We start from the raw sequence: 12,651 nt of genomic DNA, 5'->3' as shown, positions 1-12,651 counted from the left end.
AAGCGTGACACAGGTTCTGTAGGAGGCCATTTGGCTATAACACTACCCACATGCGGTGTGCATGTAGAAGATGCGCTGGTAACTAATGGGTTGTGTAAGGCAGCTTCACACCTTGAGTTTTCCCAGCTCTAGCTGCACCATGTTCTGACTGGACGGCTGAACAAAGATGGCGGGGAACAGCTTGGTGTTGGGCTCCACCTGAAACAAAACAGAATTTTACTCTTACAATAAACAGTATCAATCAGTATCAACACTTCAATATCAATATCAGTATCACTATTTTGGAGACCAATTAGTCCAAATGAGGCTCATGCATGTAAGGCTATATTATATGGCTGGCTGTGTATGTGTGTGTGTGTGTGTGTGTGTGTGTGTGTGTGTGTGTGTGTGTGTGTGTGTGTGTGTGTGTGTGTGTGTGTGTGTGTGTGTGTGTGTGTGCGTGCGTGCGTGCGTGCGTGCGTGTGTGTGTGTGTGTGTGTGTGTGTGGGAGGAGGGGCGTTTCTAATTCATGTATACTCCCAAAATTATTAATATTCCCGTGCATTTCCGAAGAAGGTAGAGGTGTATAAATGCTGTTAAGCCATTTACTGCAGTTGATTAAACATTTTTAGTCGGAAATTAAATCATAAAGAGATCATGAAAGCATGAAAACACTGTCACACTGGTTTTCCTCTTTACCTGGTAGAAGGTATTGATCTCCTTCCCATTGGCCGTGAAGGTCATGAGGCCGGTTGCTAGGTCGACCAGGCAGCCCACCACCATGTCCTCCTGGCTGAAGCGGGTCTGCTGGTTGCTGACCAGGTCTCCGCCCCAAACCATGTAACAGTTACTGTGCTTCATACTGTGGGGGAAACGTGCACACGCAGACCAAAAATTCTGTACACGCTGTCTAATTACATGATTAGGTTTTACATTGTTAGGTATTATTAGGTTTAATTCTCATCATCAATTTGCTTTGTAACTGAGTCCGTCAGAGGCTAACTATTGACTTCCTGAGCCATTCATCCGAAGAAAATATTCCTCAAGTGGCAATCCATAAGATCATCTGCGTTGTATGGATTATATTACAAATACCAGAAATCCATTAGAAATTCGGCTTTCACCCTTGTTTTGCCTGATCTTTGCATTCTTGCCAGGAGAGGTGGACGCCACCACCAGCAATGGAAACAGCATATTAAAGGCGCCCATGCAAAATGTAAATACATTGAATGGCTGTTAAATACAGTAGATATGGGATTAACATCCAACAAAGGACTTTTCTTGATCAAATAATCCTTTGGCATTTAACTGTACATAACCTAACTTGGCATGATGTAAAAATTATAGATTGAGAAAAAATTCTCACCATAAATAACAAATAACACTCAGTCTGACCTGTCATGTATGTTGCCGCGGTCGTCTCCTACAGTGACGGTAACATTGCGGACTTTGGAGAGGTCAAAGGTCTGGTCATACATGTGGTAGTCAGGAGTAACCCAGCCAATCCACACACACGAAGGCTCTTGCCCAGCAAAGATCCTCACAGCGTAGTAGTACTAAAAGTAAAAAAAATAAAGACCACAGACATAAGAGCGTTCTATTGGTCCAGAACGGGGGTTCCCAAACTTTTTTAATAGCCACTTGCTCTGGCTTACCCCCATCTCAGAAAACAAGGGTTTTCACTCTAATCACCTATAAATGCTGTGTATTTTGTGTAGAATTAAATGAGGCAACACGACTTAAACTCCATCCTTATTAATAAGGGTAACTATTTATGTTTTATGAAAAAATATATACATAAATAAATAGAAAAATGAATACAAAAATAAGAATGTCGCTGTGGATCCCCTCCAATTCCTTGACGGTCCCATAAGGGGATATGAACCCCAGTTTGGGAACCCCCGGTATCATACAAACCAAGAACATATATAAAAGACCATAATGTGTCCATCAATAAAAAGGCTTCACTGATACTGACCAATAAACAATTGACAATTTGACAACGTCAACGTTTCACTATAAAAGACGGATCATCTGAAGTAAAGCTTACCGTGGTGGTATTCAGGATGATGTCAGGGTCGTCTCTGTCGTCAGGGACCACGTCTTCCACCAGGCGGGGCACTGTGGGCGGGGCAGGGGGCGGCGCCAGGGGTGTCATGGCCGCCTTCCTCGCCTTGGAGAAGAATCTGTGACCCGTGGATGAGCACAAAATGAGATAAATGCAATACACACAGCTCTTATAGCGTGAGAGGACCAGCTCTAAGCCAACGTTTAGGTAAAGCGCAACGCGCAAGTTATCGCCAAATAAATAACCTTTTAATTTTGATTTTAATTTGACTATTAAGTGAATAGGAATGTGACAAGAAATTTGCTCATACTTTCCCACATTTTGTCTCAAGCCATTCTCCTCCCTACGCACACAAATAACAAGACTTTACACTTTATGACAATCGATGTCTTTGGTCAAACCTTTCCCATTCAAAGAGTAGGAATTGCTATGGGATGTTTTTTTTGCTGCACAAATGTTACCTTGAAGTGTACAGGAGCTTAAAGATGTGAGAATATGAATATATTAAATCAGCTGCAATGAATTTTAATGGGAATAAAACACACCGGAGCTTCTTGTTTAGTGTCATTAAGGGTTCCAAACGTTAAGCCCTCATTTCTTCTATTACATGTTGGTGGTGAAATCTTGTCGACATCGTTTATCCCTGTTATCCCATAGGACTCTGCTGGCGTTGGGTTGCCATGTTGGTCGATGTGGTCAGTCTCATGACAGAGGGTTCCAGTGAATCCTTTTTGCAAACTCACCCCTTCTTCTTGCCCTTCTCCGAGACGGTGTCCTTCTCGTTCTCGGCCGACACCTCCTTGGGGACAGAAGGCTCCTTCTTGTCCTCCTCTTGCTCCTTGCGGCTGGCGGACTTCTTCAGCACCTCGAACTCGGAGTCGGGCTCCGTCACCACTACCTCATCCTCCGGGATGGTGAGGGCGCGGGTCAGCGGGGTGGTGCCAGCTGGGACCTTGAACGTCTCGTGGAACTGCACGGGCATGCTCAGCCGGAGGAACAGCATGTCGGTGTTGGCGTTCTGAGAGCCGAACGTCCTGTGGGTCAGCTTCAGACAGGGGGCGCTGTCCACTGTGCCGTCCACACGGGACACCTGTTTTGACACGGTCAAAGGTCAGGTCAGGCCGTGAGCACACTACAAAGGCTATACTATAGAGTAGCTGAGTTCCATCAACTTAAGATCAAGCATTCATCCAGGTCTCTGCTAGCAATGTGATTCATAGATGCATATCAGTCAAATTATCTGACATCTCTTATTTTGTAACCAAACAACAGACAGCAAGTGTGGACACAGCCTGACAGAAACCAGCCACGGCGGCCTCTTCAGTCGCCGCGCTGTACCTCTATGTGGTTGTGGTCCGTGGGCACAGGCACAAACTGGGGCAGGCTTTTGCTGAACCACATGGTGATGTCGCGCTTCATGTTGATGGCGAAGGGTTCGAAACCCTCCTGCAGGCCACAGATGGCAAAGTAGCGCAGGCTGCTGACGTTCTGGCCCAGATTGATGCGGCCCACCTGAGACAGGCCCAGTGTGCAGACTGGGATGAAGCCTGGGGGGGATTACAGTACGGAGATGGGAAAAACAGTCAGAAAGCAGAGTTTTTTATCAGGGATAATGTACAGCCAGAGATATTGTATCACTCTGAAGGGGGTGAGTTTGCGATTATGAAGATCCGGCTGCACATTTTGCGTGGTTGCCCGTGACAATGGTCGTTTTTTAAATTAGATAGTGTCTAGTATTCACAAATAACCTTGCTGATTGTCACTATTGACCAATCAAAATCTAGTATTCCACACAGTCGTCTAATAATTTTATTTCATAAATACTGAATAATAATATATTAATAATATATAATAATATATATATTAATAGTAATGTAATGATCAAATACACAAATATTTACAGTTTCAATAGTTAAATACACTGTAAACACAGGATGTTCAAAATCTCAAAGTCTTCTTCACCTTCCCCGATTTCAATGTCCTTGAAAGCCATCTCCGAGCCCGAGTCGCTGATGAGCATCTCTCCGTTGAGGGTGAACATGATGTTCATCTCCGTCAGGTCGATCATGCAGCCGACCACGTCTCCAGACAGCCACTGGCGCCCAAACGGCTCGTTCCCAATGTGCCAGCGCTGGGCCTGCACGGAGAACAATAAGATGTGTGATCATCTGAATCCAGGGCTGGCTTATCCAGAACCGCTTCCATTTTGGTATCCGGTTTGAAATTGTCCTTTCAGGGGTTCCCAAGCTGAGGTCATCGCCTCCCTTGAAGGAATTGCAGCGGATCCACAGATTTTTATTATTATTATATATATATTTATAAATATATATACAGTATATATATATATATAATTAATATTTTTTTTTAATTTATTTATTTATTTCACAAAATCTGTATATTGACCCTCACTGTGAGTCTTTGCTACTCTGCAATTTGCACTTTTGTCAGCAAGGTTTAAGTTGTTAAATGTTAAACTACACGGAGGTTTATTATGGGAAAATAGTGTCCCCAGCCAAAAGTCTGAAAAGGGGACGTTACCATAAAAAAAACTGGTCTAATTCAATAGAACTGATGAATGACCATGTTAACAATTACTCTTATCAATGTTAACCAGGATATGCAGGATAATTCTGCAATATTCTGGAATTATTCTGGAACATTCAATGTGTGGAGAAAAAGCACCAGGTCAAACCAAGCTATTTCCTGGAAGAGTGTTGTTCTAAAAACATCTGTGGATACTTACTACACTTTATGATTTATACAGTAGTAATGAGAGGATGAGTAAAGAGTTCAACAAATAATGAAAAAAAAGTGAAAAAAGCAAGGGAATCGCTAAAATACTACTGATACAAAAAAAAATGTTAAAAAAAGCGATAAGGTATAGCAGCATTGTAAAGGATCAAATCAATAAAAGGTATATTTAGGAGCAATAGATTAAAAAAACAGTAAAAAGGTGCAAAATATCTGCAAACGTGCAGGCTGACCTTGTTGCCGTTGAAAACGTAGGCCAGTTCGTCGGCTCCCAGCTCGGTGTCGGCGTGCACGTGGGGCCGCGCCCAGCCCACCCTCATCTCGCCCGTGGTCACCGCCTCAAACTCAAAGTACCACTTTCCCTGGGTGATGGCGTACGACTTCTCTGCCCTGAAGAGTCGCACCTTGTCCCCCCGGGTGTTCTCCAGGCCATGGCCCGCTGAACACAAGAGCACAAGAGAATTTTGATTTCCGAGTCGTCCGCCCTTTACTCCACAACATTACGAAGCAAACATCGACACATCTTTGACACAGTCGACTTCGGACTGGATCGAACAAACTTCTCAACAGTGATTTATTAGGGGCGTAGGCTTCCACATGACACCGCCACCACACCAATGAGTATTTGTCAAATTTTTTAATAAATTGTAATCTGCAGCTTGTAATGCAGCTAGAGAAGCACTTTATGTCATATACTGTAGGTTGTGTTATATCAGGGCAGCAGATTTGGAAAATACTTTTTATACATTATGTACATTTGAAAGCAAATATTTCAGGGTATGGATGTACAGAATGTATGTACACATTCAAGTCAGGGTTTTTGTACTTTCACTGAAATAAAAGGTCTGAGTACTTCGTCCACCACTGGGAGACTACAGACTATGTGTACACACATCAATATGAATACAAATAAAAGTAAAAAGTGAAAGTAAAAAAGCTAAAAAAATATAAAAATATAGCTACAGGCAGCAATGCACGGGGTCCAGGTAAATTGCAGCAATTCCACCAATGGCAATAATGTGATAAATTGAACACAAAAGAAGACAAATTGGCGTGTAAGGAATCCAACCACCTAAGTACGCCAGAGTTTTCACAGTACCACAGTAAAATAGGCCCCGCCTAGACATCTTTTGTAAAATTTGAAAATTAATTGTGGCCAAACTATGAGGGGTAGCAAAAGTCAATTGGATAAATTGTATTCCGAGCAGTCCAGACATGCAGTGGACCAATTTTGGTGAGCATTGGACCAAATTTGTATCAGAAGTTGTGAAAATAAAACATGTTTTTTTAGATAAAATTCAAGATGGTGGAAAATCTATCATGACGCAAATGGGCAGCACAGAGTGATAGACGCGCCGTGACCCACGGAATCCATGGATGCAAGAATTTCGTTTTCCACGACATTAGACAAAACGTAAAAGTGGCCGTTATAGCGCCACCATCTGGCCGATGAATCCCGTTCTTCCCTGTCATGGGACGTTCGTGCCCGTGGGTTTTACGGCTTCTGAGCACCAGGCCCCTTTAGCGGAGAACAAGAACAATAATAAAAAATCATAACGAAAACAAACTTTGTGCCGGACCCCTAAAAATACGTACTGCTCTCCTGGTCCGGAGGCTCGATGTTGTAGCCGTAGCCGATGAGCGTGCGGACAGCGTTGTTGACGCTGTCTCGGTTGGTCTTCTTAGTTCTCTCATCCAGGAGGTTGTAAGGAACCAGACGAGGGTTTCGCTTGTTCATGATGTCCTGCGGAGACAAAAATGCCCCCAAAACACCATGACCACCTCGTCTCCACGACCCAGAGCACTACCGCGCGGGGCTGAGCCCAATAAAGACATGTTGGTGTCGCTATAGCAACAAGGCATTACTATCAACTGTCTGTATGTCATGTTATGATGGTAATCGCCAAAAAACGATAAGGAGGACTTGGATTTACTGGAGGTTTTTTGCATTTAGATTTCTGCGTTCTGTACATTATGACTACATTAACGACTGGTTCATTCATGACAGAAACCGAAAATAACGGTTTGCAAAAGAAAAATGCGTAACGCCGAATACTAAGATGCAGATATCAGACCGTGTTCAAATTCCTGCAGTCAAGGCTTTACCAAACGTCAAGCAAACGTTACCTGGACGATGCTGTAGGTCCAGCCCTGCCGTACCCTGTCCCTCGCCCAAACATTATGCCCATTTTCGGCCAGTTTTTCCACGAGCTGGTTCTGGTTGGGCGTCAGTTTGACGTGGCTGAGGTCCAGCGGGGCTGGCTTGTATCCACTGCTCATCACGTAGCTGAGGGAGAGACAAGAAACACACTGAGAAACACCAGCGACAAGGGAGCGCTGACAAAAAATACGGCTGTTTTCTTCACTGTTCATACGTCTTTGGAAGCTTGATCTTCTTCAGGTTCTCCTCTGCCTTCTCATCCCCCATACCAACATGGCAACCCAATGCCAGCAGAGTCCTATGGGATAAGGGGGATAAACGATGTCGAGAAGATTGCAGAATATTATATAATTGATGAGGAATTACTTATCAAATCATTTCGTTATTCCCTTGTCCCTCATCAGTAATTACATTACTGTGATGAAATCTGCATCCAGAAAATACGTTTACAAATAAAATGAACTCATGGAAAAAAATGAACGCAAAGACAATCAACCCTGACGGAATTTTCTTTTTTTTTTTTTTTTTATCACATGAATGTGATAATGCAAACTCTGCAGATGAATTCTGACTAACTGGATGGAGACAGCAGGGATAAACCTCCCGCTCAATTTCACTCCAGATCCAGACTAGATGCTATAATTAAACAGACCTAGTTTGAGTTCTCCTATGCCAAAAAAAACTACTGAACTTTGTCATTTTAATAATGTAAATAAAAAAAACAGCATTTATTTTGAAATTAAAAGGCTGTGCAACATGTAGATAAGATCCCAGAAGCATTTAGACTTAGTTAGACTTAGACCGACTCTCAACGCTGCCGCTGTCCGTGAAGCAGCACCTCATCTCGGGGAAGCGATCAGCCACTCTCCCTTGGGTGTTCCGGATGAATGTCCGTCATAGCTTGATGTTTATCATGTGAAAACCTGCTGAATACAATTTTCTCCAAATGAGTGCCCTACTCTTCTGTAGTTTTCAGTCTTTCAAAATCTGGAGAGTCGCTCTCATGCCCTATCGGCATCCAGTGTTGGGGGTGTGGGCGGGCAGCGCTGGTTTTTATCCAATGGGGCTGCGGGGGCGTGTCAGTAGCGGTGTGTGCGTGTGAGGATGCGAGGCACACAGAGATCCGGGTGAGAAGTCACAGCAGCGTTAGTATAGCGACGATAAAATGATTGTAAATACGATGATAACATTTAAATCATTGCCTCGTCGCCGGCAACAACAACCAGCGGCCCCCCGGGAATCTTTCCCAGGCCGATCCGGGCCTGATCCGGACCAACCAGACGGAGACCGCAGGGATAAAACCTCCCTCCGGCCCCTCAACTCCAACGTCACACTGGACGCACATCCAGAGTTTGTGCGCTTCCACTCCCGGCTTCCATTTTACAAATCCCTGAACGACGACAACAACGACAACAACAAGCGCACAACGAATGTAAGCCTCCGTCGCACAAACACACACACACACACACACACACACACACACACACACACACACACACACACACACACACACACACACACACACACACACACACACACACACTCACTTGAGCGTCTCTCCTGACATCTGCAGGTTGTAGTTCCTCTCTGGCTCCGGCAGACTCTGGAAGTCTACCAGACAGGGATGGAGCTTCTTGTTGTCGTCCCTGAACTGTGGGGAAAATGGAACGGAACCGAGACTGATTGCGTCTGCGTCTTGACATCTTGGCAGTGTAATCACGAGACAGTCCTGTCATCGTCTCTCTTTTTCCCCGGGCACCAATGAAAATGAATCAGGGTGAAGTGCTACTAGTGCAACACTAGTTTTCTACCCTGGGTGACTTATTATCAAGGAACTTTTTGTTTCGAAAGTTTCGTTCCAAAATGAGATACAGATGGAAATGGTGGTTTCGCATAGTCTTGGCGGAAAGAAAAATGCCCTTTTGCAGACTAGCCACTCCACATTAAAAAGAAATTGAACAATTCACCGATGAACTTTAATGATGAAATACAGTACGTAGCCACCTAGAAATTCTACAAACTATATCCAGCGCCACCGACACCTAACGCGCCGCCGTCTCGACACTCACCGTGCCGTAGGTCCAGCCCTGCTCGATGCGGGTCACTGCCCACAGCTCGTGGATGTTCTCCGCCAGCTTCTCGCGGATGCGCTCCAGGTGGGGCGGCAACACGATCTGAACAGCGAGAGGGAAGACAGGCATGTAGTTCCTCATGTGCTGGGACGCTTCCCAGGTACAGGAGGGAACAATTTTAGGAAATGTGCTCACACTGGACCGTCTCATTACAGCGCCAACAATAGGACCTCTCCTAGCGAGGGTCCTTGATTGGACAAAACATCAAGGACAAGAACATTGAGTTGGTTCTAATAGAAAAAAAGTAATAATAGCAAATAAGAATAAGACTAAAACAAAAGCAAACACGCTGAGCATCACTGACTATCTGCTTACAAGGACTTGGTTGTTGTCAAAGTTTCACTGTCGGAATACATATACATTCACACTATTGCAGATGCATCGCTACCTGGACGGTGTCCACGGGGCAAGGCGTGAAGGAGGTGTGGGTGAGGGACAGGGTGGGGCCCAACAGGTTGCGGATGCCGTTGAAGTCGTGCTTGTACTCCTTGATGGGCTCGATGCGCATCCTGTCTTTGGGCAGCAGAGCCTCGTAGCAGGGGGCATAGCCCGGCGGGGGCATGAACTTGAAGTCTCCGTGACGACCGCCCAAGAGGAAGCGAGCCCTGAGGTAAACAAACAGGTCAAGCCGGGTCTTTATCTGTTAGATAGGGAGGCCATTGACACGCTGCCATATCAATGACTCAGTGAGAGTTCTAGTCTCGTCCTTTCGCCAGCGTTCCCTCCCATCCATCATTCGACTAATGGCGTCTGTCAGCGTCGTGAAGGGTCTTCACACATAGCTCCTAGGAGCTATCGGGAATTTTCACATTAAGATTGATCATTTATAATCTTGGAATAAACCCTGGGGAAAACTGGCTCCAGGCTTTCTAAAAAATGAAACACGATGGGCAGCCAGGATTTAGGTGCTCACTTTAACTTTAAATGGCTCTGATATGTATAGAAGTTTATAAAACAACAAAAATGCAGTAAATAAAAAAAAAAAACTTCGAATAAACCTCTGCCCAGGTGTCCAGGCTAACTTTGGGATCTTTCCAGCGGCAGACCTACTTGGCAGGCAACCTACTTGATTCCAGCGGAGAAGCTGATGACAGGGAAGAAGAGGCCGTCCACGTTGAAGTTCTCGAACATGCCCTGGACCGGGTAGCCGTTGATGCGGAAGGAGATGCTGGGCACGCTCAGATCCAGGCAGCAGCTGACGACGTCGTCCGCAGCCAAGACGTGCAGGCTGGGTGAAGCCACCTGGCGGGGGACGGTTCCTGGAGGGACGCAGGGACAGCAGGTCAGGAAAACGAATCGATGCAAATTCAACCATTCTGTTGATGTCATATTTTCGTCACTCGGTTCTCGATGAGAACTTTGTGAATTCTAAAGTAGTTCCAGCCGTTTCGGTGAAATGCAGCGTGAGGGTTGTCCAAACCCAAAACAGTTAACGGGCGTGAGCTGACCTGACCACAGATGCAGCCCGTCAAAGCCGTAGGAGTAAAGGTCGTCCCCCACCCCGTTGCCACCCCAGCCCTCTCCTCCTCCGGGGTAGGGGCTGAAGCCCACGGTCAGGGCCCAGCCCACGCGCAGGTGGCTGGCCTGGGCCGTCACAAAGGGCTCCACGTGGTCCACCATGACCTCGTAGTACCACTTCTTGTACTGCGTCGATCCCTCACACGTTCCCAGGAAGATGTTGGGCCTCACACTGAGGACGGCGAACGGAGCAGGACATCAGCCAGGTTTGTTAACGCCCAGATAAGATCTTAGCAATAGGTCTTCCAGCTTTTATTAGCCTTTCACCTTCTATTCAACCTGACTATTACAATACCAACATTAGAATATTGAGCAAGACCTCAAAACAATATTTATTCATTATTAATGTGATCCAATATTTATATTTTTCATTACTGTACCCCCTTGGATATTTTAGATATAGTGGAGGTCTACACAGAGTGCGAATTATACAATGACAATCGGGGGGGGTGGGGGGTGCTCGCCTTAATGGTATGTTCCGCTTTAGGGGTGTCTGAAATCATATTACGAGATGCTTCCAGGCTCGAATAATATAATTTAATAACAATAATAATAATATAATTTCCCAATTATTAATATAATGGGTCTACAGTTAAAGCCCAGCATTGGCCTTCACTGAATGTCCCCCGAGGGATCAACAAAGTCTTATCTTATAGATTATGCCCAACCAGCATTGGGCTCCTGGCTGGGCTTCATACTGCAGCCAAATAGCACCAGAGCAGAGCAGCATTTGAAGTACCTGGTCACGTAGTTCACAATGTTGGTCTGCAACAGGAGGTCACGGCCCGGGAGCAGGTTTTCAGTGATGAGGTTCTGATTGGACCTCACAGCAACACCGTTGCACACACAGAGAGAGCGCAGGACGTCCAGCACCTGACCAGACAGAGGAGGGCGTGTTTTGGGACCTACGTGAACTCTAGGACGAATCTAGAATTTCTTAATCTACATAAAATTGTCGAAAATGTCAGGTCTACTCAAAAAATGTTATCTGTAACTGCACCCATTTGTTTGAAAATTGTTGTTTGCTAAAACCAATGCAACAAATAGACAATCGAGACAACAGCAGAACCCCAGTCGATGCTGACCTTACCTTACCTGTATTTAGCCGGACGTTCGTATGAATTCCCAGGTTTTTTATTGGTCATGATGGAAAGACTCACCTTGTGGTTCCGTCCATGTTTGTCCAGCAGAGAGATGATGGATTTAATGTGGTTCTCCTGGATGATGTTCAGAACCTCTGGGCTTTCAATCAGCACACAGTATAGCACCTCCAGAATACCTGCACAATGACATATCAGCTTTGTGGGGCCACTGAAAGCCCCATTGCTAAATCTACTTCTGCTGCTGTTATAAATACTACTAACTAGTGCTCTTAAATGCCCTTTACTGCTGCTGTTACTTTTCAAAGTAATAATTTCGTAAATCTCGATGCAGAGTTGCAGTGAAAAGACGAGACAAGACAGATGCTGCTGTGTTTTACTGTGAAGCAATGATTGGTTGACGGTACGTCGCACTTTGTTGCTGCTACTTTACGTAGCAGCAACAAAGTCGGGAATTATGTCGGGAATGAGCTGCTGTATGTCTCCGCTATGCGTCTGCACGTCCGCCATATTGGAGCAGTCAAGAGCCGCCAGTAAACAACATACGAACAGACGATGTGTATTGAGAGATGCAGACTTTTCTACAGCATGATACTGGTTTCTTGATGGAATTAAATTCGGTTACTGGGGACGGATCTAAGCCTATTTTTGCATTGATCCACCATGTTTAAAGGAAGAATGTATCATGCGTGCCTCATATTGCACTTTAATTTAACAACTGAGTATTGAATATTTTAAGATTTTAAGAACACTGGACATCTTGAATGTTGTTTTCATTTAAGACCATGGGAAAAAGTTCCTTGCTGTAAGTGTTTTACAGAATAAATAGAAAGCAAAGTTATACTTGTCTTCCTCCTTTTTTTTTTGCTGATCTGAAAAATGATTCGATCCGTATTCAACCGTGACACAATCCCAACAGCGAGTTTTGTGATCCCTTGCATC

The 12,651-nt window shown here is 44.9% G+C and overlaps 1 protein-coding gene across 1 annotated transcript in view; it reads right to left on the bottom strand.

Moving 5' to 3' along the window:
* The window catches only part of ryr1b (ryanodine receptor 1b (skeletal)), a 90,774-nt gene that overhangs the window by 49,329 nt on the left and 28,794 nt on the right, over positions 1 to 12,651 (bottom strand). The window contains exons 16-33 of the mRNA XM_080006723.1: positions 11,770 to 11,888; positions 11,349 to 11,482; positions 10,540 to 10,781; positions 10,158 to 10,350; positions 9,480 to 9,696; positions 9,029 to 9,133; positions 8,507 to 8,610; positions 7,174 to 7,257; positions 6,926 to 7,085; positions 6,395 to 6,542; positions 5,032 to 5,237; positions 4,010 to 4,184; positions 3,386 to 3,594; positions 2,791 to 3,137; positions 2,030 to 2,165; positions 1,375 to 1,535; positions 679 to 841; positions 112 to 198 (exon numbers count right to left, since the gene is read on the bottom strand). Of these exons, the coding sequence (XP_079862849.1) occupies positions 112 to 198; positions 679 to 841; positions 1,375 to 1,535; positions 2,030 to 2,165; positions 2,791 to 3,137; positions 3,386 to 3,594; positions 4,010 to 4,184; positions 5,032 to 5,237; positions 6,395 to 6,542; positions 6,926 to 7,085; positions 7,174 to 7,257; positions 8,507 to 8,610; positions 9,029 to 9,133; positions 9,480 to 9,696; positions 10,158 to 10,350; positions 10,540 to 10,781; positions 11,349 to 11,482; positions 11,770 to 11,888 (2,990 nt within the window). The remainder of the gene's footprint in view (positions 1 to 111; positions 199 to 678; positions 842 to 1,374; positions 1,536 to 2,029; positions 2,166 to 2,790; positions 3,138 to 3,385; positions 3,595 to 4,009; positions 4,185 to 5,031; positions 5,238 to 6,394; positions 6,543 to 6,925; positions 7,086 to 7,173; positions 7,258 to 8,506; positions 8,611 to 9,028; positions 9,134 to 9,479; positions 9,697 to 10,157; positions 10,351 to 10,539; positions 10,782 to 11,348; positions 11,483 to 11,769; positions 11,889 to 12,651) is intronic.

Source organism: Zeus faber (assembly GCF_960531495.2).
Source record: "Zeus faber genome assembly, chromosome: 9".
Lineage (NCBI taxonomy): Eukaryota > Metazoa > Chordata > Actinopteri > Zeiformes > Zeidae > Zeus > Zeus faber.
This window is presented reverse-complemented; position numbering and strand designations above follow the sequence as displayed.